Source organism: Anolis sagrei, chromosome 1 (assembly GCF_037176765.1).
Source record: "Anolis sagrei isolate rAnoSag1 chromosome 1, rAnoSag1.mat, whole genome shotgun sequence".
Taxonomy (NCBI): domain Eukaryota; kingdom Metazoa; phylum Chordata; class Lepidosauria; order Squamata; family Dactyloidae; genus Anolis; species Anolis sagrei.
In genome coordinates, this window is record NC_090021.1 from 234,625,838 (window position 1) to 234,653,468 (window position 27,631).

General features: G+C 44.2%; 1 protein-coding gene across 1 annotated transcript in view; it reads left to right on the forward strand.

The window, feature by feature from the left end:
• The first annotated feature begins 1,918 nt into the window (after nt 1-1,918).
• The window catches only part of DTX4 (deltex E3 ubiquitin ligase 4), a 49,609-nt gene continuing 23,896 nt past the window's right edge, over nt 1,919-27,631 (forward strand). The window contains exon 1 of the mRNA XM_060771531.2: nt 1,919-3,005. Coding sequence (XP_060627514.2) covers nt 2,792-3,005 — 214 coding nt within the window. The 5' untranslated portion in view covers nt 1,919-2,791. The remainder of the gene's footprint in view (nt 3,006-27,631) is intronic.

A 27,631-nucleotide genomic window follows, 5' to 3' on the forward strand; every position in this document is an offset into this window, starting at 1 on the left:
ATGAGAGTCAGGTGTGTGCACCGGATTCATAGGTAATGTTATACCCTCATTTAGCTCAAATACTGGATGTGGCAATGAAATGACCATTTTGCACACCGGAAAGTGGTTTGTCATATGAACTGGATGAAAACATTGCTTGATCATACTCAAGCGGCAGCTAGACTTCTTCTCTTTCTTTGCTTAGGCTATAACAGGCAGGGCAAACTACCGGCCTACCGGCTGTTAGGAATTGTGGAAGTTGAAGTCCAAAACACCTGGAGGGCCGAAGTTTGCCCATACCTGGCTATAATAATTGTCATACAAGTGATTCAGGGTGCAACTTCAGTTAGAATGAATGCAGCTTGACTCCATTTTGACTGCCAATGGCTCAATGCCACAGAACCCTGAGATCTGCAGTTTTGCAAGGCCTTCAGCAAAAGAAAACTGGTGTCTCAACAAACTGATCCCACAGCATTGAGCCATTGGCAATTAAAGTGGTGTTAAGCTGCATTTAAGCCTACAGTGTAGATGTACCCTCTGTCCTAAGAAGCCCTATCGCAGAGTGCATCTACACCAGGCAAGGGCAAACCTTGGCCTTTCAGGTGTTTTGGACTTCAACTCCCACAATTCTTGGCCTCAGGCCTCTGAGGGGGGAAAGGAAAGGGTCTGAGGCCAGGAATTGTGGGAGCTGAAGTCCAAAACACCTGGAGGGCCAAAGTCTGCCCATGCCTTATCTACACCACTTTCACTGCAATGGCTCAATGCCACAGAATCCATGGGAGTTGTAGTTTTGGAAGCTCTTTAGTCTTCCCTGCCAAAGGGTGCTGCTGCCTCACCAAACTACAAATCCCAGGATTCCACAGCATTAACCAGTGGTATCATACTGCATAAATTCTACAGTGTGCACGCACCCGATGGCACAACTGGAAAAACACAGACTTGAGGTAAAAGATGGTGACTCAGGCCCCTTCCACGCAGCTGATTAAAATCCCACATTATCTGCTTTGAACTGGATTATCTGCCAGTGTGGACTCAAATATTCCAGTTCAAAGCCAACACTGTGGATTTTCTGCCTTGATATTCTGAGTTGTTATATGGCTATGTCGAAGGGATCATATAACTCAGTATCTGCTTTTGAGCCCACACTACCAGATAATCCATTTCAGTGTATTGTCTAGGGGCCCTTCCACACAGCCCTATATCCCAGAAGATCAAGGCAGAAAATCCCACAATATCGGCTTTGAACTGGGTTGTCTGTGTCCACACTCAGATAATGTGGGATTTCCTGCCCTGATATTCTGGGATATAGGGCTGCGTGAAAGGGCTTTCACGGCTGGAATCACTAGGTTGTTGTGAGTTTTCTGGGTTTGTCTGGTCATGTTCCAGAAGCATTCTCTCCTGACGTTTCGCATGCATCTATGGCTGACACCCTCACAACCTCTGAGGATGCCTGCCATAGATGCAGGCGAAACGTCAGGAGAGAATGCTTCTGGAACATGGCCAGACAGCCCAGAAAACTCACAACCAATCCAGTTCAATGTGATTGGTACACAGCTGTGTGGATGGGGCCTCATAGCCTTCCTTTCCTCAGTTTCAAATTCCCACAACTCTTTATGAGGGAATTAATGACCATTGGGGACAAAGAAACCGGTTTGACCCCCTTCTGTGAAGATGAGCCTCCCGCCTCAATTCTGAAACTGCCTGAGGGCACTCTAGGCTGCCATTGAAAAAGGCGTGGGAAGGGCCACTCCAAAAGGGATGCATTGGGCCAGAATGACTTCCCCTTTATCCCTGTCCGTGGTAGCACCTCATTCGCGCTCCCCTCCCCCCTTATTTTGAGCGCAGTGGTTCAGTCCCATTCGGTTGGAGCAGCCAGCAGAGGGCGCCCTGGTGCTGGTCAGAGGGGCGGCCGAGCATGAGGTAATGGTGGCGAAAGGGGGGGGGGGAGAGAAAGAGTGAGCGAGAGAGACGAGGAGGGAGCTCGCGCCGCGTTCCCTGGGAGCTCGCGCCGCTGCCAACTCGGACAGCTCGTGCTCTTGCAACGCCTCCCCTTCCAAGGAAGTTATAGCGGATTGCAATAGGAAAGCTTGAAGTCTCCGGCCCGTGCAATGGCCGGTGGTTTCTCCGCTTTGGAAAGGGGCCAGCTCGCCGGGCGGAGGGTTGCATTGCTCTCGTTGTGCGGAGAAACCCCCGCTCACCCGGACTCCTCGTAGAAAGGCGGCGTGTGCGTGTGTGTGTGCGTGTCAGAGGAATCAACAGGGAGGTGGAGCCGGAGCTCTTGCTGCATCCAGCAGCCAGGGAAGAGGAGGAGGGGGAGACGAAGAAGACGAGGGAAGGAAACTAGAGCATGAAATCCCGAGAAGGGTTGACTCGGGAGGAGGATCCCTGCTCGTGCAAACTGCAGAGAGGCACCAAACGCGAGAAAGAGGAGGAGATGCAACTGGTGTAATTGAGAGAAATTCCCCTCGGAGGCACTTTTTGGCCGAGCCAATGACAGAACCTGCTTTTCCAGCTCGCTGAGTGGATGGCTCCTTGTTATTTTTTAAATGCACCCTTGTTGTTTGTTTAAATGCGCACACACGGGCGTGTGTGGTGAGAGGAAAGCGTGGAAAGAGGCATTTAAACCTGTCTCCATTTTGCACGAGGCAGGGATTTGGGTGCAGGGGAGACTTCGACAGGAGAGCCGCGAGGGCAGGCTGGGGGGGACCCAAAGAGCAGCAGTGACGTTGCAAAGTTGAAAGGCGGCGGAGGAGAGAGAAGAAGAAGAAGGAAGAGGAGAGGCTCCTTGCTTGCTCCCCTTGGGACGGCGAGGATGCTGCTGGCCTCGGCGGTGGTGGTGTGGGAATGGCTGAACGAGCACGGGCGCTGGCGACCCTACAGCCCGGCCGTCAGCCACCACATCGAGGCCGTGGTGCGCGCGGGGCCCCGGAACGGCGGCGGAAGCGTGGTCCTGGGCCAAGTGGACAGCCGCCTCGCGCCCTACATCATCGACCTGCAGTCCATGCACCAGTTCCGCCAGGACACCGGTGAGTCAGGCAAGCAGGCAGGCAGGCAGGCAGGGAGGGAGGCAGAGAGGGGGCAGCTTGGCACCGCTTCTCACCCACTGCCCTGGCTCAGGTGCAGCATCACTGCAGGTTGGCACCCCTTGAACTGCCATGGCTCAGGGCTGTATGGGAATTGGAGTGTGGTGAGAGGGACATCACAAAGGCGAAGGGCGTTGTGGCAGTTCAAGGGGTCTCACACTGCCATGGCTGTTGGATCCAGGCCATGGTGCATCCACTCTGGGGGATGAATGCCGTTTGGCACCCCTTTCCCTGCTATCGCTCGATGCGGTGGGGTCCTGGGAGTTGTAGTTTGACAGTCTTGTGCCTTCCCCGCCAAAAAGTGCTGTCCCTTCCAACTCCCATGATTCTGTTATCAGTTTTGGACCGCTTTAGCCGCCAATGGTCAATGCTATGGAGTCCTGGGAGTTGTGGTTTGACAAGGTCTTGTGCCTTCCCGGCCAAAGAGTGCTGTCCCTTCCAACTCCCACGATTCTATAGGCAATATTGGACCGCTTTAGCTGCCAATGCTCAATGCTATGGAATCCTGGGAGTTGTAGTTTTGCAAGGTCTTGAGCTTTCCCCACAAAAGAGCATTGTCTCTTCCAGCTCCGTGATTCCATTATCAATTTGGCACGACTCTCATGGCTCAATTTATGTTATGGAATCCCAGGAGTTGTAGTTTTGCAAGGTCTTGAGCCTTCTCCGCCGAAGAGCATTGTCTCTTCCATCTCCGTGATTCTATTACTAATTTGACACAACACTAACAGCTCAATTATATGGAATCCTGGGTGTTGTAGTTTTACAAGGTCTTAAGCCTTCCCCACCACAATTTGGCATGATTCTCATGGCTCTATGCTATGGAATCCTGTAGCTTTGCAAGGTCTTGAGCCTTCCCCGCTAGAGAGTGTTGTCTTTCCCATCTCCTTGGTTCTATTACCAGTTTGGCGCGACTCTAACTGCTCAATGCTATGGAATCCTGGGAGTTGTAGTTTTGCAAGTTTTTGAGCCTTTTCCACTGAAGAGCACTGTTTCTTCCAGCTCCGTGATTCTGTTACCAGTTTGGCACGACTCTCATGGCTCAATGCTATGGAGTCCTGGGAGTTGTAGTTTGACAAGGTCTTGTTCCTTCCCCGCCAAAGAGTGTTGTTCCTTCCAACTCCCACGATTCTATAGGCAATATTGGACCGCTTTAGCTGCCAATGCTCAATGCTATGGAATCTTGGGAGTTGTAGTTGTACAAGGCCTTGTGCCTTCCCGGTCAAAGAGTGCTGTCCCTTCCAACTCCCATGATTCTATTGGCAATTTTGGACCGCTTTAGCTGCCAATGGTCAATGCTGTGGAATCCTGGGAGTTGTAGTTTGACAAGGTCTTGTGCCTTCCCCGCCAAAGAGTGTTGTCTCTTCCAGCTCCGTGATTCTATTACTAATTTGGCATGACACCCACAGCTCAATGCTATGGAATCCTGGGAGTTGTAGTTTTACAAGGTCTTCAGCCTCCCCCCCCCCCCACACAATTTGACATGATTGTCATGGCTCAATGCTATAAAATCCTGTAGTTTGACAAGGTCTCATGCCTTCCCCAACAAAGACTGCTGTCCCTTCCAACTCCCATGATTCTATTATCAATTTGGACCTCTTTAGCTGCCAATGGTCAATGATATGGAATCCTAGGAGTTGTAGTTTTGCAAGGTCTTGAGCCTTCCCCGCCAAAGAGCATTGTCTCTTCCAGCTCCGTGATTCTATTACCAATTTGGCATGACTCTCGTGGCTCAGTGTTATGGAGTTCAGTGTTATGGAGTTGTAGTTTTACAAGGTCTTTGGCCTTCCACACCACAATTTGGCACGACTCTCATGGCTCAATGCTATGGAATCCTGTAGTTTTGCAAGGTCTTGAGCCTTCCCTGCTAGAGAGTGATGTCTTTCCCAGCTCCTTGGTTCTATTACCAGTTTGGCACAACTCTCATGGCTTAATAGTATGGAATCCTGGGAGTTGTAGTTTTGCAAGATCTTGAGCCTTCCTCACCGAAGAGCGTTGTTTCTTCCAGCTCCGTGATTCTATTACCAATTTGGCACGACTCTTAACTGCTCAATGTTATGGAATCCTGGGAGTTGTAGTTTTGCATGGTCTTGAGCCTTTTTCACTGAAGAGTGCTGTCTTTTCCAGCTCCGTGATTCTGTTACCAGTTTGGCATGACTCTCACAGGTCAATACTATGAAACCCTGGGAGTTGTAGTTTTACAAGGTCTTGAGCCTTCCCCGCTGAAGAGTATTGTTTCTTCCGGCTCCGTGAATTAATTACCAGTTTAACATGACTCTCACAGCTCAATGGTATAAAACCCTGGAAGTTGTAGTTTTGCAAAGCCTTTAGTCTTCTCTGCAAAGAGTGTCAATGTCTCACCAAACTACAACTCACAGACTCCTATAGCACTGAGGTATGGCTGTTCAAGGGGCTGTCAAGCTGCATTGTTTCCATAATGTAGACACACCCTACTATTTAAGTAGAGACAGGAGGTCCAGATTCTGTTTCTGGCACTAGACGAGCGCTTTGTAACAACTTTATAGTCAGTGATGAAGGATTATGGGTGCTACAATTCAAAAGCAACTGGAGAGTGAGATTTGCCTAGCCCTGCCCTATGTATGGCTATTCAAGAGGCTGGCAAGCTGCATTGTTTCCGTAATGTAAATCAGGCCTGGGCAAACTTTGGCCCTCCAGGTGTTTTGGACTTCAACTCCCACAATAGGAATTGTGGAAGTTAAAGTTCAAAACACCTGGAGGTTTTCCCAGACCTGATCTAGATACATCCTACCATTTAAGTAGAGATAGGAGGTCCAGATTATGTTTGTTTCAGGCAAGAGACAAGTGTTTTATAGCAACTTTATAGTCAGCGATGTAGGATTATGGGTGCTACAGTTCAAAAGCAACTGGAGAGTGAGCCCTGCCCTATGTGGCAATGCTTCAAAAGTGCCTACATCTGCAACCTATATAATGAAGCCTAGAGAAAACTTTGTCCTTCTAATGACACTCAGTTCTCATCAACTCCAAGGAGCCTGACTAATTGTGAAGGGATGCAGCACCCTGAAATTGAGATGGAGGCAGCTTTGGGGATTCCCTGCAACAGTGTGTGTGTGTGTGTGTCGTGTGATGTGTGCCTGGGTTGCACAGAGCTCCAGAGCCCAGCATGCCCTATTTCCATTGCCTTCTTTCCCTGACCTCTAACATGCCCAAATTGGGATGTTGGTGTTTACTTGGAAGCAAGCTCCATTGGAGTCATTGCAACAACTTTTTGAATTAACACGCATTGGCTGCTGGGCTCTTTTCTAACATCAGAAGAGAAGCATAGCTTCCTCTGTATGTGTGCATAAAAAGAGTGATATGAACAAAGATATTAATATGGAATCAAAAGAAACTTTGCTCTTTAGGGTTGTATGTATGAGATAAATTATCAGGCCAAGTGCAAGCAGCACGTCAAGCCAGTGATTCACAACAGTGATTCCCCAGGAAAATGTGGAAGAGTAATACATAAATGGCTGCAAAATCTTACTATACTAAACTTTTAACTAACATGGGGTGCATCTACACTATAGAATTAATGCAGTTTGACATCACTTTAGCTTCCATGGTTCAGTTCTGTGGAATCATGAAGGTTGTAATACTTCAAGGCCTTAAGTGTTCTCTGCCAAAGTGCTAGCAGCTCACTAAATACAAATTCCAGGATTCAATAGCATTCAGCCATTGCAGTTAAAGTGGTGCCAAACTGCATTGATTCTACTGTGTAGATGCACTTGGAACAAATTGTCCTTCTAAGCCATGGAAAATGTCCCACCAGATTAGAGATCCCATAGGATCCACCTTGTATGGTTAGTGGTCAGGAATGATGGGAATTGTAGTCCAGCAGCATCTGGATGGCAGCAGGTTCCCACTGTTGCTCTATACACTATAAATATAAATAGGGAGATGATAGTTAAGAAGTTATTAAGGAATAACAAAAACATTAGGTTACGTATCCACTATGAGAGTTGTAATCCCCAGACTCTTCCAAGGAAAAGTATGCCTACTTTTGTGGCTAGGTGTGAATGACTAGTTCTTCCAAAATAAGTATGAGTAGACATTAGTTACATGTGATTGTTAATGCACAGAAATGTTCCACTGAGAAGAAGAAAAAGATTGTTGGCCAGGAAAAAAACAACACAGGAGTGAAACAGTAGTGGTATTGAGTGGGAAACTGTATAGTGAAGTCTTCCCGATTATTGGAATCTGTGATTTAAGATCCAGAGACATTGACAGATGTGTAGGTGGCACTCCAGGGTTGCTGGAATCCTCCCACCTCTGCCTTCATTTCCTTCTCTGGTGATCTACTGATGGCTGAAAGCCTCTCCATAAAACATTTTTGTGAAATACCTTTGGTGAATTAATTGCAGTCATATGATTGAAAAACCCCCAGCAACAAATCAAATGTAGGTGGGGAGCTGTCTTTGCTGACAAGACAAAAATACCCAGGGAAAGCCATCAGCCTCCTTGGCTGGGAATCCCTCCTTGCTCTGACTGGTGAGCTCACTTCAAGAAGAAGTAAAGCTATTGGATCAGGAGATTATCTGGGAGGAGATAACAGGTGAATCAGGCCACCAGCGTGCATAAGAATGAAATTCTTCCTGGTGTGGTGCCGCAGACTGCATACTTGATGGACTGAAACTGGGTGAGGGGGGAAGAGATGGAAGAAGGGGTATCGAAACCAAGATCAGAGAAAGCAGAGGAAGCATTTTAGGAGGATATCAATCTGACCAAGGCAGAAAGAGCTGATAAAACAAAGGATAGATATGGGAACCTTTCAACTTCTTTCGTGGTAAAGCTCATTTGTAAGGTTTTCAGCAGGCAAACATTGCGAGAGATGTAAGGCCAGCCTTCCACCTTTTGACGCCTCATGCAAAAACTGAAAATGTTACTAATCACACGAAAGGAAGCAATACAATAAATGCAACTCAGTGGTCATTTAATCGGAACGTTCCAGGTCCCAAGCTAATCTGGAATCCGGTCTGTAGTTTTGAGTTTATTTGTTCCATCTCCTCTCAAACAACATTTTACCCACCATGGATTTTCCAGTAAAAGTGGCAGTGTCAATGAGCCCTAGGAACAGTGTATTCAAGTTACAGAAAAAGAGATTCTACCTAAGCATTTGAAAGAATTGTAAGAGCTATTAGTGCAGTGGTTCTCAACTTGTGGGTCCCCATGTGTTTTGGCCTACAACTCCCAGAAATCCCAGCCAGTTTACCAGCTGTTAGGATTTCTGGGATTTCTGGGATTTCTGAAATTTCTGTTTGCAGTGTATTCATGTTTCCCAGAAACTTAATGTAGGTTTGAAATAACATGGGGTAAAAAGGTAAAGGTAAAGGTTTCCCCTGATATGAAGTCTAGTCATGGCCAACTCTGGGGTGGGGGTGCTCATCTCCATTTCTAAGCCGAAGAGTCGGTGTTGTCCAGAGACACCTCCAAGCTTATGTGGCTGGCATGGCTGTCTGGAGTACTGTTATCTTCCTGCCAAAGTGGTACCTATTGATCCACTGTCAACCTAGAACTGCTAGGTTGACAGAAGCCGGGGCTAATAGTAGGAGCCCACCCTGCTCCCCGGATTCGAACTGCCGACCTTTCAGTCAGCAAATTCAGCAGCTCAGTGGTTCAACCCGCTGCACTACCAGGGGGGCATGGGGTAAAAGATTAAAACTTATAGCATCCCACTACAGACTAATTCTGATACATTGCCTGAAATAAGGGAGAAGTTTGAGACCTCAGCTCTCTCAGGCAATCCAGAAAGATAACATGGTAAATGATATATAGCAGGCTGCAGAGAATTTGAGAAGTCACTCCATTTGTGAGTGTTGTCAGCCAACATGGTCGCAGTCACCTATAGTCCCTCCTCTGCTACCTCCTCTTCGTCTTCCCACTTCTTTCCACCCTTCCTCCCCCACTACCCTGTGAATTTTCTGTTTGTGGCTTCTGCTACCATTTTTCCTTATAATGAGGCATATACACACATGCCTCAGAAAGGCACATAAGGAAACCTTACAGTGTATGACACCCTTAATCGCAGGCACCCTTAATAGCAGGCACCCTTAATAGCAGACGAAGGTGTTGGGACAATAGCAGGAGGAGAGTAGGTAGCTTCTGAAAGTCTGATTGGCTTTTGGGTTGTTCTCCATGTGTCAAAAAAGTATAGGGTTAATTCATTTCCTGACTCTTCAGGTGTTCATCTAGTGCTGCAGATATTGCCACGTTTTGATACCCAGACCATTAAGAAAACAGACACAAGAATTATTGTACTGCCAAATGTCCATCTGGTTTAACTTTCTGATTCTGTGATGGTGTATTGTATTGAAATCTGGCTTGTTGTGATGAGCAAACCTATATCTGCCCACAAGCCATGCTTTGCTAATTAACCATAATCTGAACCCATCTGTTATTAGTACATAACCAACCACTGGCTTGTTTAGACTACAGGTTGCTGTGATGTCCAGATTCATAACTATGGTTAGACCTTGGTTTGTGTGCAGTTACCCACCTGGAATATGAGCTGACAAAGGGACAGGAGAGAAACAAGTCAAAAACAGGGCCATGGCTTGTCTGGTCATCTACCGTGATTGATCATTTATTGCAGTTTTAAATCCGCAGATGATTGCATAGGAAATCCTTGAACCAGTTTGAGGTGATTACACAAACCACAGAGCATGATATACACTAAAGACTTCATTTTGTGTGCTTTTGTAGGAATTTGTCCACTGCAGTTTGAAGCTAGCTTTGAATTACATTATATGGTCGATGTAGATGGAGCCCCACACAAACTTATTGTGATGTGCAAACTCGGTGTTAAATAGCTGTATTAATTAAACAGATGCTTCAACCTGAGCATTATCAAGATTATTTATGTTGATTGTCTAGCCTGCAGCAGTCCTGATGTAAAAATGCAGTTGATACTTGTAATCACCCAAAATCCAAATGTAGAAAATTCTGTAAACTGATCATTCATTCTGTGAAGTAATATTTTATTTTGTTTGTGCGGTGTCTACTGGTAATCATTTTAATTGGATCAGCCTAAGTTACACTATTATGAAAGGAAAGTCTTGTGACTATCCTCAGGAGATGGGTGTGTACCATGAGAACCATTTTTTTGTATTCACTCTTTTGATATTAGCATGCATATACTTGAGCTTTTGCTGTCACTGCAAAGCAGTGGCAGTGGGTGATTCTCATGTCACTGTGATGGTGAATTTAAACTTTAAAGGAGTTATTCAGGATACTCAACTGCTCTTGTGGATAGCTCCTTTAAAGGGGGAACTAAACCCCAGAGTAGATCAATTCCCAGCTGAAAGGGGCCACAGTGGCGCAGTAGGTTAAACCGTCGAGCTGCTGAACTTGCTGACTGGAAGGTTGGCTGTTCAAATCTACTGGATGGGGTTAGCTCCCACTGTTAGCCTCAGCTCCTGCCAAGTTAGCGGTTCAAAAACATGCAAATGTGAGTAGACTGATAGGTATCGCTTCTGGGGGAAAGTAATGATGCTCCATGCAGTCATGCCAGCCACATGACCTAGGAGGTGTCTATGGACAATGCAGGCTCTTCGGCTTGGAAATGGAGATGAGCACCATCCTCAGATCCAGAGATGAAGGGGAAGCCTTTACCTTTATCTGTGTATCTGTGTTTCTTTGTTTCGAGGTAATAAATGTTTGCCTTGTATCTCTGTATATGCTGGAATCTGCCCTAAGTCCCTCGGGGAGATAGGGCAGAATGCAAATAAAGTGTTACTGTTTTTGTTATTGTTATTATATTGGGATTGCCAGCATCTGCTGCTGCTATTATGGCTTGTTGGTTAAGCACATCAAATGACCAACCAAATGGCTTGTTCCCCCCATTTCTGGTTTGTTTCTCTCCTGCTCCTTTTGCCAGTTAAATAGCTGAAGACAAAAGTCGAGGAGTCGCCATTGTTTGCTTACACAACAATAACAACGATATTACTCTTAGTTTAGAGTTTGATTATAAATATCTGCACAGTTGCAGACATACAGATAATAGCTTTGAGGAAATACAATAGTGTTTTGAAAGCTCAGTTCCATGGTATAGTAGTGGGTGTGTGACTCACTGTGTCACGTAGTGATTATTGCCAGATTCCTACCATGAAGAAGTCTGCACTCAGCAAAAGGTTTTTTTATTCCATGGGAGCGAATAATTAGCATGCAGACCAACTCGTTGTCTGTGTGGCAATGGCTGGGGCTCCCGCATACACAATTCCTTTCCCATACTGGCTTCTGGAGAGGTTGTCATGGCAGTAACAGCAGTGCATCAGCCTGTCCTTCCACCTCCTGGCTGAAGTTGCAGAGGCAAAGTCTCACTTGTTTTGGAGTCTCGCCTTGTCCCAGCTCAGCACTAGAACCAGTAGGTCAAGAAAGAAAGTAGGGCGGGCAAGCTGCCGATCTGTCTACAGCCCTTTGTCAGCTCAGGGACAGGCTGAGATTAATGTTTGCTTTGCTCTTGGAGAAAGAATGGATGAGGAAGAATGCCACCACTAAGTTTCCTTCAAGGCTAGAAGGTCTCTAGAGAGTTAGAAGAGGCATTCAGTTTGGTGGAGGAAACAGAAAAAGGAGTGCGGAGTTTCTGTCAATTACAGTTCTGAGTTTAATCTAGTGGGGTGCTCTTATTCCTTCTTATATTCACATTTAATATTAAAACTGCCTTACAGTGTATTGTAAACCTTTCATGTTACCAGCTGAAATAATACGTATTTCCCTTTGTGGAGATCTGGTGCAAAGGATGCACTAGGTAGGCACAATGTTCCTTGTGAACAAGACATATAAAGAATATGGTGTGTTTTTATGTGCTTCGTGGTATGCTTTTGATAATTTTACACAGATTTGGTGCTGCTTTTCCCCGTAAAGCAGTGTTTCTCAACTTTCAGAATGCTGCAACCCCATAATACAATTCCTCATTATAACCATAACACTATTTTTGTTGCTACTTCCTAACTGTAATGTTGCTACTGTTGTGAATTGCAGTGTAAATATCCAGTATGCAGGATGTATTTTCATCCACTGGACCAAATTTGGCACAAATACCCAATACGCCCAAATCTGAATACTGGTGGGGTTGGGGGTGTGCGTGTTGATTTTCTCATTTGGGAGTTGTAGTTTCTGGGCTTTATAGTTCACCTACAATAAAGAGTATTCTGAACTCCACCAACAATGAAATGGAACAAATCTTGGGACACAGAACTCCCATGACCAACAGAAAATACTGGAAGGGCTTGGTGGGCATTGGCCTTGAGTTTTGGACTTGTAGTTCACTTACATCCAGAGAGCATTGTGGACTCAAACAATGATAGATCTGGACCAAACTTGGCAGAAATACTCAATATGCCCAAATGTGAACACTGGTGAAGTTTTAAGAAAATAGACCTTGACATTTGGGAGTGGTAGTTGCTGCGATTTATAGTTCACCTACAATCAAATAGCATTCTGGACCCCACCAACAAGAGAATTGGGCTAAACTTCCCACACTGAACCAGCAGAAAATACTGTGTTTTGTGATGGACTTTGGCGACCCCTCTGACTCCCTGTCACAACCCCCCCCCCCCGGGTCCCGACCCCCAGGTTGAGAAACACTGCTGTAAAGGGGTTGGTTGAACTATATACCTGCACAGTTGATGCTGTATAGCACCATCCTCTGTTTCCTCATTCCGCTTCATGTGGAGGGTCTCCCCATTAGCAACAGTGGGATGGGTTACAAGTATGACTGTGGGTTCATCATCATACACAGATAATCTGTAACTGCTCATGAGAGAAATGTGGCCTATCCAGTCCAACTCTGCTGGGAAGTTTGTGGTTCAGTCCCTTTACTCCATTTGTTTTCCTTTCTTTGACAGCAGAGTCTGACATTCTCACCAAACCTGCCCCAACACATATTGAATTATAACTCCTAGCATTTCTGATGGCAGGCCATCCTGCATAGAGCTTATGAGAGAATACCGAATTGTGAAAGCATGTTCTAAATTACTACTGCAGAATCAATACAGTTTCCTTAGCCTTTTCTTAGTCATTAACATAGATAAAAATTTCCCACACTAAAAGATGAAACTTCTCTATGTTTTGGTGTGCATAGGCCTCCAGGATTTAGTGTTGTTCATTACGTGTTGTTACAGCATAGACAGAGGGTGAAGATAAAGTGTTTTTCTTTCCTATATTGTGAAGAACACAGCAGGCCAAGCACAGTATACAGACATTAGCCTGTAATGTGTTTTCTGTCCCATGATATTTAATTAATTCTTTGTTGCTACATATCATACCCCATATGGATCACAAGACATATTAATAACTTTTTTCTCCACAGAGTGGAATGCTCTTCTAAGGAAAGCAGCGCTTATTTATAATTACAGTGCCCTGTGGAAGTATTCACCCGTCTTTAACTTTTGCACATTTTGTCCTGTTCAGCCTTTATATCCGTTTCAACCTGGAATTGAAAAGGATGCAGTTGGCATTATTATTTCTTAATGTACGCCAGATATTCCATACCATGAGTATCTTGTGTACTATTACAACATATTAAAAATTAACTGAGTATTTTTGATTACAAAAGTTTGAGTCAAGCACTGAAAGAGGCCAAAATCTTTTAGAGTCAATGGGTCAAAGCTAGTGTCATCCTGAGGAGAGTGAGTAGGCCAGAGCCTGTTAAAGTCAGTGGACCAAAGCTAGTGTTGTCCTGAGGAGAGTGAGTAGACTGAAGCCTGTTGGAGTCAGTGGACCAAAACTAGTGTCGTCCTGAGGAGAGTAGACTGAAGCCTGGTAACGTCAGTGGACCAAAGCTAGTGTCATCCTGAGGAGGGTGAGTAGGCCAGAGCCTGTTAAAGTCAGTGGACCAAATCTAGTGTCATCCTGAGGAGGGTGAGTAGGCCAGAGGCTGTTAAAGTCAGTGGACCAAAGCTAGTGTTGTCCTGAGGAGAGTGAGTAGACTGAAGCCTGTTGGAGTCAGTGGACCAAAACTAGTGTCGTCCTGAGGAGAGTAGACTGAAGCCTGTTAAAGTCAGTGGACCGAAGCTAGTGTCATCCTGAGGAGGGTGAGTAGGCCAGAGCCTGTTAAAGTCAGTGGACCAAAGCTAGTGTTGTCCTGAGGAGAGTGAGTAGACTGAAGCCTGTTGGAGTCAGTGGACCAAAACTAGTGTCGTCCTGAGGAGAATAGACTGAAGCCTGGTAACGTCAGTGGACCAAAGCTAGTGTCGTCCTGAGGAGAGTAGATTGAAGCCTGGTAACGTCAGTGGACCAAAGCTAGTGTCATCCTGAGGAGGGCGAGTAGGCCAGAGCCTGTTAAAGTCAGTGGACCAAAGCTAGTGTTGTCCTGAGGAGAGTGAGTAGACTGAAGCCTGTTGGAGTCAGTGGACCAAAACTAGTGTCGTCCTGAGGAGAGTAGACTGAAGCCTGGTAACGTCAGTGGACCAAAGCTAGTGTCTTACTGAGGAGAGTGAGTAGGCCGAAGCCTGTTAGAGTCAGTGGACCAAAGCTAGTGTTGTCCTGAGGAGAGTCAGTGGACCAAAGCTAGTGTCGTCCTGAGGAGAGTGAGTACGCAGAAGCCTGTTAAAGTCAGTGGACCACAGCTAGTGTCATCCTGAGGAGAGTGAGTAGGCCAGAGCCTGTTAGAGTCAGTGGGCCAAAGCTGGTGTCATCCTGAGGAGAGTGAGTAGGCCGAAGCCTGTTAGAGTCATTGGAAGAAAGCTAGTGTCGTCCTGAGGAGAGTGAGTAGACTGAAGCCTGTTAGAGTCAGTGGACCAAAGCTAGTGTTGTCCTGAGGAGAGTGAGTAGGCCGAAGCCTGTTGGAGTCAGTGGACCAAAGCTAGTGTCGTCCTGAGGAGAGTGAATAGGCCGAAGCCTGTTAGAGTCAGTGGACCAAAGCTAGTCTCGTCCTGAGGAGAGTGAGTAGGCCAAAGCCTGTTACGAGTTAGTGAGTCAAAACTAGTGCCGTCCTGAGGAGTGTGAGGTAAACCTCAGTGTGAGAGAAGCCTCGTGTGAGAAATCTCCAGTATGAAGGCTACTGTGAGTAAAACTACTATGTATTTGTTTATTTGTGTTATGGAAACCTTATTCTTGTAAATAGTGCAACCATATTTCTTTACTACAAAGAAAAGCCTCCAATGGAAGAGATAAAATTGGTCTGTGTGTTTTTGTTCTTTTTATCACTTTGGGCTACTGGTGCTGGGTCACGCTGCTGCTGCTAAGTTATTCTGTTGTGCATTTATGAGGAGGGTCTTTTGTTAATAAACCGACTTGCTGAACACATACTTTATTGTGACACAATTTAAGTAAACAGAAGTACTGTACATTTAGAGGTAACAGTGCATATTAAATCCATTCCAGTTCCAGAGTTGGGACACAATACAAATGTGGAAAATTCAAAGTGTGTGTGTGTGTGTGTGTGTGTGTGTGTGTGTGTGAGAATCATTCTGCAAGGTAATGTATATGCAAACTTTCCTCCTGTGGAGGCAAGACCCTTTCCTCCTTCCTACTTACACTGTGAGGCAGGTCAGGATGAGAGAGAGACTGAGCCAATAAGTAAGGGAGATTCCACATTGTAGAATGAATGTAGTTCCACATCATTTTAACTGCCATGGCAGTTAATCCTGGAAGTTGTAGTTTGGTAAAGCATCAGTATTATTTGGAAGTGAAATGTAAAGACCAAGGTAAAACTACAAATCCTATGATTCCATAGCTTTACACCATGGCAGTGAAAATAGTATCAAGCAACATTTGTTCTATAGTGTAGATGCACCCTTAGCCTCATGGCTCATTCGGGATTGGAGCTTGGCTATTCTGACTCCCCGTCAAGCATTTTCTACCATAGTGGCCCTCAATGCTAATTCTGTTTCCCCTTTAACTTTTCTCAGTGAGAACAGATAAGAGATAATGAAAGTACATTAAAGACCCTTTAAGAATGGCACAGCTATGCATGTGAACCTAGGCTAAGGATGAGTGCGGGAGTTCAGATCTGTCAGAACACTAGCCCATTTTGGCAGGGAGAGCCCTTCTGCCTCCTTTGCAAAGAACAGAGAAAGCTCTCAGGGCTTTGGAGGAGGGTGGGCTGCGGGCCCCCTCCCGCTCCCAGCTGCCTTGTTGAATGAGCAATTGTTCTGCATGTCACTCCTCCTCTCCCTCCCCAGTTGCCATGAATGTTGTTGTTTGGGGTCATTAAGAAATCCCGATGGTAGAGGGGTTGTGACCCTGGCAGGATCTTGAATAGCTATTGTCCCTTTTCTTCCCTCCTTGAATGGGAGGCTGATGGACTGTCTCGGAATGACCCAGGGAGTGCGAGGTGGCAGGAGGATTTTCCCACAAGGTTAATAGATAGAGCTGGATGGGGCCAGATGCTGGAATTCCAATATTCCCCTCTCCTTATAAACACATGCACAGAGGTTCCGTCACCTTCTCATGATGGATTACAATAAATTATAGAGTATCCTTGTGGTACTGTGTCTTAGCCTGTAACAGGCTTCCCCATTGTGATGCCTGATTGCTTCCAAAGAGGCTCCCTCCCCATATAATTTCCTCTAAAAATCTCCTTTTCTCTCTGAAATACCTTGTTCCTGCGTGTGTGGTCTTTTCTTGATGGCAGGATTTTGCTTTTGCCCCAGACAAATGAGTCAAAGAATGTGAGAAATCAGAACGAAGGAACAAAGATCTAGGTGTTAGCCATAGAAAATGGATAGCCTTTGTCAATCTATTTCATTTTAACGGTAAATTTTTCAAACGTTTTATTGTATAATGGAATCCAATTCTAACACCACCGTGCCTTTCTTTTCTGCCGCACTTGTCACAGTATGTTTGTTACTAAATCATAAAACATTCCATGTAAAACTACAATCAGTGGATGAGATGATCCAGGTTTATCCTTTCCTTTTATTGTTAGATCACTTGCTAATCCTCCTATTTCAGCCATCTGCATCAAGCACCTGTTCCTAGTTCCAGTTAACAGTCTTCTGCTACTTCATACACAATATTTAGCACAGAGCTTGCCAAACATTTCATGTTGGCGAGAAACCTTTTTAGACATTCATCATTTTGTGGTTTTACTAGCAAATTGAAGGTTAAACCAACTCCTTATAAGAGATTCGAATACATACATAAATTGTAATAACAAAATTTATGGGGATGCAACATAATGCATGAAAACCATTCATTAAAATTTTAAAATATATGATTTATTGCTTATTTCACATAGACCCAGAAGTTTCTTGTTGTGTGTTCTCACAACACACCCACACACTGCAGCCGAAACACCAACACAGTGGTTCCCAACCTTTTTTTGATCAGGGACCACTTTGACCAGGGACCACTCTCCTACATTAGTACCAGAAGGGTTATGAATCAGTTTTTGGTCAACTTTAAATTTGGTTTGGTTACTTGGATGCTTATTCAGAAAATTGACCACATCAGCTCTAGTTTCTGATACAGAACATATGGCATCCTGTTGTCGCCATCTGCTCACTCACAAAAACCCATTTTTAATAATCTAGAGCTGATGTGGTCTATCCAATGCAGTTTTCTAAATCAGCAGCCCAAATAACCCAGGGAACAGTCCTAAAAATGAAGACACCCAAGGTGCCCCTGCTTCCAGGCACCACATGGAATGGCTCCACTCCCGGGGGGGGGGGGGGAGGGAAGAGAAGCAACAGTCAGGAAGCTTGTTGTCACGCCTTTCGTGGATAGTCAGCCTCTCCCCTCCCAACTTCCCCGTTCTCTCGGCACTATAAGAGAGTTTTGTGAGATAAGTCCCTCTCATTGCAACGGTGTAGTAACGGTGAGACCATGAACCATATTTTAGTTCCTAGGGACCACTAGTGGTCCACGAACACAGATTATCATAAATTATCTTGCATTGTGGACTCATATAATCCAGTTTAAATCAGAAAACCTGGGATCAGATCCTGGGATATAGGGCCTGTCTGGAAAGGCCTTGAGTTGTAGGCTGAAGAACTACAAGCACTCTTTGGCAGAGTAGGTGAAACTACAACTCCCAGGATTCCATAGCATTGAGCCATGGTAGTTAAAGCAATGTCAAACTGCATTAATTCTACAGTGTAGATGCACCCAAAGTTATTAAATAATACTCGTCCAAGTTGGCTTTTATGAATCTTTTGTTGTTGTTCATTCGTTCAGTCGTCTCCGACTCTTCGTGACCTCATGGACCAGCCCACGCCAGAGCTCCCTGTCGGCCGTTACCACCCTCAGCTCCCTCAAGGTCAGTCCAGTCACTTCAAGGATGCCATCCATCCATCTTGCCCTTGGTCGGCCCCTCTTCCTTTTGCCTTCCACTTTCCCCAGCATAATTGTCTTCTCTAGGTTTTCCTGTCTCCTCATGATGTGGCCAAAGTACTTCAACTTTGTCTCTAGTATCTTTCCCTCCAGTGAGCAGCCGGGCTTTATTTCCTGGAGGATGGACTGGTTGGATCTTCTCGCAGTCCAAGGCACTCTCAGCACTTTCCTCCAACACCACAGCTCAAAAGCATCGATCTTCCTTCGCTCAGCCTTCCCTAAGGTCCAGCTCTCACATCCGTAGGTGACTACAGGGAATACCATGGCTTTGACTAGGCGGATCTTTGTTGCCAGTCTGATGTCTCTACTCTTTACTATTTTATCGAGACTGGACATTGCTCTCCTCCCAAGAAGTAAGCGTCTTCTGATTTCCTGGCTACAGTCTGCATCTGCAGTAATCTTTGCACCTAGAAATACAAAGTCTGTCACGGCCTCCACGGTTTCTCCCTCTATTTTCCAGTTGTCTATTATGCTTGTTGCCATAATCTTGGTTTTTTTGACATTTAGCTGCAACCCGGCTTTTGCGCTTTCTTCTTTCACCTTGATTAGAAGGCTCCTCAGCTCCTCCTCGCTTTCGGCCATCAGAGTGGTGTCATCTGCATATCTGAGGTTGTTAATGTTTCTTCCAGCAATTTTCACCCCAGCTTTGCATTCATCCAGCCCCGCACATCGCATGATGTGTTCTGCATACACGTTAAAAAGGTTGGGTGAGAGGATGCAGCCTTGCCGTACGCCTTTCCCAATCTTGAACCAGTCTGTTGTTCCGTGGTCAGTTCTGACTGTTGCTACTTGGTCCTTATACAGATTCCTCAGGAGAGAGACAAGGTGGCTTGGTATGCCCATCCCACCAAGAACTTGCCACAATTTATTATGATCCACACAGTCAAAGGCTTTAGAATAGTCAATGAAGCAGAAGTAGATGTTTTTCTGAAACTCCCTGCCTTTCTCCATTATCCAGCGGATATTGGCAATCTGGTCTCTCGTTCCTCTGCCTTTTCTAAACCCAGCTTGAACATCTGGCAACTCTCGCTCCATGTATTGCTGGAGTCTTCCTTGCAGGATCTTGAGCATTACCTTACTGGCATGAGAAATAAGGGCCACTGTACGGAAGTTGGAGCAGTCTTTCGCATTTCCCTTTTTTGGTATGGGGATATAAGTTGTTTTTTTCCAGTCTGATGGCCATTCTTGTGTTTTCCATATTTGCTGGCAAATGGCATGCATCACCTTGACAGCATCATCTTTTAAGATTTTAAACAGTTCAGCTGGGATCCTGCTGCCTTGTTGTTAGCAATGCTTCTTAAGGCCCATTCAACCTCACTCCTCAGGATGTCTGGTTCTAATTCATTCACCACACCGTCAAAACTATCCTCGATATTATTATCCTTCCTATACAGATCTTCTGTATAGTCTCGCCACCTTCTCTTGATCTCTTCAGCTTCTGTTAGGTCCCTGCCATCTTTGTTTCTTATCATACCAATTTTTGCCTGAAATTTACCTCCAATGTTTCTAATTTTCTGGAAGAGGTCTCTTGTCCTTCCTATTCTGTTGTCTTCTTCCACTTCCATGCATTGCTTATTTAAAAATAGTTCCTTATCTCTTCTGGCTAACCTCTGGAATTGCGCATTTAACTGGGCATATCTCCCCTTATCACTGTTTCCTTTTGCTTTCCTCCTTTCTTGGGCTACTTCCAGTGTCTCAGCAGACAACCATTTTGCCTTCTTGGTTTTCTTTTTCTTTGGAATGTACTTTGTTGCCGTCTCCTGAACAATGTCTCGGACTTCTGTCCATAGTTCTTCTGGGACTCTGTTTACTAAATCTAGTCCTTCAAATCTGTTCTTCACTTCCACTGTATATTCGCTAGGAATGTTAGTGAGATCATATCTAACTGGTCTGTGTATTTTCCCTGATCTCTTTAGTTTTATTCTAAATTGGGCAATAAGAAGTTCGTGATCTGAGCTACAGTCAGCCCCAGGTCTTGTTTTCACCGACTGGATGGATGTCCACCACCTTTGGCTGCAAAGGATGTAGTCAATCTGATTTCGGTGCTGACCATCTGGTGAGGTCCATGTATAAAGCCGTCTTTTAGGTTGTTGGAAGAGAGTGTTTGTTATACACAGCGAGTTTTCCTGGCAAAATTCTATCAGCCTGCGTCCCGCTTCATTTTGTTCTCCCAGACCATGCTTGCCTGTGATCCCTGCTGTCATTTGACTTCCCACCTTGGCATTCCAGTCTCCTGTAATGAAAATAATGTCTCTTTTTGGTGTATTATCCAGTAGGTCCTGCAGATCCTCATAGAACTGATCTACTTCTGCTTCTTCAGCAGCTGTGGTTGGGGCGTATATTTGGATCACTGTAATGTTGAAAGGCTTTCCTTGCACTCGAATTGAGATCATTCTGTCATTTTTTGGGTTGTATCCAAGCACCGCTTTAGCGAATTTCTTATTAATTATGAAGGCTACTCCATTTCTTCGATGTTCCTCTTGTCCGCAGTAGTAGATCTGGTGGTCATCTGATGTGAAGTGGCCCATTCCAGTCCATTTCAGTTCGCTGACCCCCAGAATGTCTATTTTTAGTCTTGACATCTCACCAATAACAACATCCAACTTGCCCTGGCTCATAGATCTTACATTCCAGGTTCCTATGGTGTGTTGATCTTTAGAGCATCGGATTCGTCGTTCACCTCCAGTACCGTCGGCCGCTAGCCTTCCTTTCGGCTTTGAGCTAGCTACGTCATCACATCTGGGGCTAGTTGAACTTATCCTCTGCTCCTCCCCAGTAGCATTTTGGCCATCTTCCAACCTGGGAGTCCCATCTTCCAATGGCATACCGACATATCTCTGGTTGTACTGGTCCATTTAGTTTTCTTGGCAAGGATACTGGGGTGGTTTGCCGTTGCCTTCCCCAGGGATCACGCTTGGTCTGACCTCTCTGCCACGACCGTCCCGTCTTGGGTGGCCCTTCACGGTTTCGCTCATGACATCATTGAGGTGCTCAAGCTCCAGCGCCCCGACAAGGCGGTGATCCTTTGCTGGAGTTTATGAATCTAGATTTATGAATCTAGATTACATAAATTTTTTAGCTTAATTTCCTTAGGCATAGTCTTTTCTGCATCATAAAAAATTCTAGTGACACTAGAATATATTTAGATTAGCAGTGTTAGGACACATGTCAGTTTTCTATCCGTTGGGAAATCTCAAAAAAGGAAGCCAAAAAACCCCAACTTTCCTTCCTATTTATGCAGAAAAAGCCAGATTTACAGATTGCTCAGCTCGTGCGGATTTGGTCATCTCTTTCTTTAATGTGACCCATTCACTGGTGTGAGAAACATCAATTCCCCGTCAGCACTGTAAAATTCATGTTTTTAAATGGACTTGTAAACTTATTTGAAAAACTTTGGGCAGAGATGTTTGTTAGTTACTCTCCTGAATCGAACCTTGTTTGCATTCTGCTGCTCAAACGTGACTTCTGTATAACTGGGGCACTTTGGAGAAAGGCACTCTGCTTCTATGTATGCACGCATGTCTCCATTGGATATAGCTACATATTTGTAACTGTGGCTAGGGAAATCTTCGCAGCCGAGGAACTCAACTTCATCTTCAAAGGGTTGTTCAATTTTTGATTTTTTCTTTTTTCTTTTCTGTAGTGAAAAATTAATAGTTCTTTGACAACCAAGGAGGGGGAAATCCCTAATTTAAAAGTGCCAGTTTGGGATGCTGAGATGCTCAGGTTGGGCAAGCATGTTTTTATTATCTCCCTTCAGCTTAAAAATGAAATCTATAAAGACATTAAGTATTTTTCAGCAGAGACTTTGTCCTAATACTAATTTATATTCCTCAGTTCCCTGTTCTGGGCAGTGTGTTGGTAAATATAGGGCGCTGTGAGTGTGAATCCGTTTTTCCCTCCTGTCCTCTTCCGAACTACATTCTTTCTGGGGAAATTGCCAACTTTTTCATTTCTTAGTTTCTCACCAGCCATCCATAAAGCAAGAATGGCCTTGACATATTTCCTGGGGAAACATGCTTCAGTAAATAGGCTCATACACTGCTTTTAATACTTCCCCTTTTCAAGAAGGAAATCCCTGATCAAAATAATTTACTTTCATGGAACTAGAGTTATAAACAAAGACAACAGAATTAAACACAAATCCCTAAACTGAGAGACTCATAGTTTGCATTCTTCACATAATCGCAATGCTGTGTTTCTATCGGTGCTTGTCAGTTACATGTGTGTTGTATCAAAGCTAATTGCCCTGCTGTCCATTCATTTGTATCCTCAAAGTGCACAGCAATTTTAGTTACCACTCACAGTTATCCAAACCAGAAATTAGATGTCAAGATTCTTGAATTGCCTCCAGGGTTGCGCTCTTGTCAGGCTGCATTTCAGTTTTGTCAGTCAGTATAATAGAAGAAATCTTTGGATTTTCCCCTGCACGTGCATTGCTTGTCTTTACTCTTTTTCTGGTACTGCTTGATCCCATTTAATTTATTTACTTTATCAATGCTGAATTAGCCCAGTAATATACTTCTTCAGTATAGATGTGTCCTGAACATAGGAAAATGTTCTGAGGCCTCGGCCTATGTAAGCCACATCGAGTCCCTCGGGAGATGCTAGCGGGGTACAAATAAAGTTATAATAATAATAATAATAATAATAATAAATGTGGTGAAGGGAATTGTTGGATTCTGAGGACTATAAGGTAAATTGAACTGTCTTCTGCGAAAATACAGTTAACAGATAAAGGACACAAGCACATTTCCACATTTGACCTGCATTTGGAGTGAGAATCAGAATGGAGGAAATTGTGGTGCAAATCCGATGTCTCCCAAAGTATTTTGGAGTATAGCTCCTACAGTCCCAGACCACTGGCTGGCTGGAGCTTACAAGAACGTATCGCCCCCTGTGAACCATCTTGGAGATTAAGATTATCCGGAAAGGCCCTGCTCTTGATCCCACCTTTTTCGCAGGCATGATTGGTGGAAACAAGAGACAAACCCTTCTCAGTGGTGGCCCCTCAGCTGTTGAACTCCCTCCCCAATGATATTAGATCAGCCCCTCCCCTCCCAACCTTCAAAAAGAGAATGAAAACGTGGCTTTGGGATCAAGCCTTTGGTGAATAATACAGTGAAATAGATGGATTTGGAATTATGTGTAATGACTATCAGAATGGTCTGGACTATGATTGCGGGTAGCGTGGTTTATGGTAGTAATTGTAATGTTTTAAATGTTTAAATGTTTTCTAATCTTGTTTTTAAATTTTTAATTCAAATATTTATTTAATTGTATATTGAATGTATATTGTTTTTAAGGCATTGAATTATTGCCTGTGCTGTAAGCCACCTTGAGTCCCCTTTGGGGTTGAGAAAAACAGGATATAAATATAGTAAATAAATAAATAAATAAAAAGAGTTGGAAGTCCCAAACATTTGAAGGCTAACGGGTTGTCTACCCTGATTTAGTCAACAACTTACCTTCAAAATAAACGGTGGGTGAATATATGGAGAAGTGGCCAGACTAGATAAGCCATGCACCTTTATTTCCATGTTTGTCTTGTTTACATTGAAGGGTATGAGTGAGGCAAGACCTGTTTCTTGTATCACATGGAGCATGTTGTTCAGAGCCCATACCTCTTCAGTCCTTTTTTTCTAGGCTCACCACATGTATAAGATTGAAACCCACCTGGGAGAAAAGCACCTGGGTTATTTGAAGTTGAAGTGAAGGAGCAAGGGAGGCTCGGCTCTTCTCACTCAGAGAGAGTTTCCAGTGTAAGAATTAGATCCACATCATCTGCTCCCTTTGAATCTGGCAGACATGTGAAGAATAAACTTGACAGCTCCCATCACACCTTGTTTGGCCTTGGGAGATGACTGGAAATTTAAGGCATTTGATGTGTGGGAGAAGGAAGGGAGGGGAGGGTTACAGCATTGAGCGTACAATTACCTTGTGAAGTGAGGCTGGGAAGAAAAGGGTGTAGGTATGAGTGCACACAGTGCCTGCCTCTTTCCACAATTTTGCAGGCCTCTTCTTTAACCTTCAAAGCATTTTAATGGGATTTAAGTAGGATTATTTTTTCTATTATAGCTTATTAAATAAATCAGTGATATTTGCTGTAAGATAAAAACCCTTTGATACTTTGGTGTATGAATGTGGGACCATCTGGAGTCCTTCTTTCTTATGCTGCTTTCTGCTTGGCTTGCCTTTCTTCAGCAGTTCCCAGAAATTTTGAAACCCTGTAAACTGGAGGCAAAGGAAGCATTGTTGTAACAAAGGGTTCAGTCACAATAATTGCATTTGATGGTTGACTTGCCATGATCTTTAACCCTTTCTCCTAATTAGTTTCACTGATGGATCATGCTTTTTCAGTGGCATTGTTTAGACATTTGGAGATAAATACGGTTCAAAATGGCTAGTGAAGGAATTGTTTCTCCTTTCTTCTGCCCTTACTGTTGAGAACCTTTTCCAAAGCTAATGCTCTCCAGATGTGTCAGACTGTAACTCAAATCATCCCCATCCAAGTGGATAGTGTGATATGGTGTGTCGTAGTGCTGTGCTTTGGGAAAGTACCAGTTTGGGAAAGGCTGCACTTGACAATCAGGACCTTGTATGACGATCACTATTCTTGAAAGCAAGTCCACTGTCAAGAGTCAGACTGGTCTGCTCATGTAGGTGGTCAAAGCATGTGATACCTTGGGAGCTATTGGCCACATAACTGCTTGCTGTGAGAAAACGAAAAATCTTAGATTCTGCATTGGAAATCAGTGACCAACATGTGCTATTTATTTATCGTGTCATCAGCAACCATTGTATTACAATTCTAACAGAGCAAAACAAACACACAGATTAAAAAGAAAAAGGAAAAAAACACACAGATTTTGCAAATTTGGTATTTGGTTAAATGTCCTTTGACCAGTATCTGGCCACTTGGAGTGCCTCTGGGGTTGCCGCAAGAAGGTCCTCCAGAAGCAACCAGGTCCGCAAGAAGCAACCAGAGACAAACATGTGCTAATCATTCAACTAATTAAATATAATAAAACATATATTTAACATTGAAATGATTTAAATTTTGCTTACTTATTAATGATGGCCTCCACTCATCTTTGAACTAACCTATTCCATTGTGGGAGTGTCATGCCTGTGGCCACATGCCTCACGTCTCTGTGTCTGTGTAGGGCCCCTGAAGAAGAACTTTAGATGTGAGCAGCTATATTTAAGTGAACAAATCCCAATCAGAAGCTGTTAAAAACTTGAAAGGTAGAACCAGTCAATTGAATTGGATCCTAAAAAGGGATTAGAAGCCAGTCCCTACATAGATGGGCTTGGCGGGTATACAGGTTGGTGTAAAATACAGCCACAGATTTGAAGGTTACTGGAATTTCTTTTCTATACGTTCCTTCCCCTTATTATTTATCCATGGTTTACACTCACTATTTATGTAGCAGTACAATTGAAGAAGCCAACAAAATAGGGAACTGTTACATGGTCTCCAGTGCCATTTATTATAATATGTGGAGCTTGTTTATCTTTTGCTCCCTGGCCTAGCTGATGTATTGATGATACTTGTAATATGTATTATGCCATCAAACATGGCTAACATTCAGTTGGTGACATGCCTTTGTCTCTTTTTGGACATGGAGCAGGGGACTACTCTAGCCCATGCATGGGCAAGCTTCAGCCTGCCAGTTGTTTTGGACTCCAACTCCCAATTCCTACCAGCTGTTACGAATTGTGGGAGTTGAAGTCCAAAACACCTGGAGAGCCATAGTTAAACCTATGTGTGCTTTAGCCCTTTGTATCTTATCAAAAACCCTACTATCCCCCAGAAGCTGAGAAGTCACCTGCTTCCTTAGTGGGAATGGGTGACAGCAACATCTCAGAGGTGAAAGATGGATCTGGTCTCAACTCCAAGTAGGAGAGAAATGAGAGTACCTTCCCTCCTAAAGTATACTCACTCACCTTTCCCCTTGGACCCTCTCTGAACTACCTTCCTCCTCCCCCCATTGGGAAGTAGCAGCAACAGTTCAACTTCTCTTGTGCTTCACAGCAGCTGGGACAAGGGAAGGACACAGATCTGCATGGATAGCATGTTGCACTCTACCTATGGTCCGTGTATTCCCAAATCTGTATTAGACTTACATAGATATGGGAAAAGGTGCTTAGATCATTCATCACCAGCCATTTTTCGCTTCAGCTGTACACATTCAGGTAACCCTTTTTTTGTCGTTTCAGATCCAGCTGTAAAGGAATTTATTTAATTATTATTCCAGGCAGCATATACAGGATACCCAGTTGTTCTTTTTAGTACTGAGAAGTAAACACAGACCACTTTAGTTTCAGCTGAATTGTGTGCCTTCACAACATACTTTAGGGTCCTTTGCAGCAAAGATGTGGTAGAGAGCGGAGGGGTTAAGTCCTTCTAATCCTTCTGGTCATTTCTTCCCAGTTGTAGCATTTTGAGGCCAAGGTAGTGGTAGGAACTTTGTTTTCCTTGTACTGTGTAGTTCTGCTCTGTGTCACATATGGATTAAAGTGGAGCTGTTGGAGATGTCGGGGAGAAGACCTTGTATTTCCCCCAGCATCTGCTTTCACCTCCTTAGGAAGCACCCAATCCCCACACATGAGAGTCATGGATCCTGCACTTCAGAATGTAACTAATCAGATTATCTGTAAGCCCATTAACTCTATGGGCATAGATGAAATAGTCCTGAAATCTCATTAGCAAGTTTTATGGATGAAATAGGGCAGTGTGTCAGAAGGCTTTAGCTACCTTGTTTGTGTGGTAGCATGGTGTGTTTTTGTATGTTGGAACATCACGCGCACTTGTAATTCCCCGAGAGGATCCACATATTATCTATCGTGAGCGTGAGATTTTATTGCTAATGTTTACTATAATTAATGTGTTGTGAAACCCCATCATTTCCTGAACATCTTTCAGAGTAGAAAGGAAGATCAAGCTGGATATTTTTAAACAAAACAGAGAGACAAAAGCCCTATCTATGTAGCTCAATATCAGAAGGAATGTCTGTTTTTTTGTAAGCTCACTAGGTAAGCACTCTTGGCAATACAGCTGTGGAAGTCCAAGGGTTAACAGCAGCAATGGAAGAATAACAGTGTGGTGGCTGTTAACTCCTGCTGGTTGTGCAAATATTTGTCATTGGGTGTGATTCCTTTATCAGGAATGCTGCGAGTGTCTTTTGTCAGAGGAAACGGTTGGAGTCCTTCCTTGGTTATCTAAACACCACTTGTAGAAGCTAAGGATGATATGATAATTTGTTAATACTAAC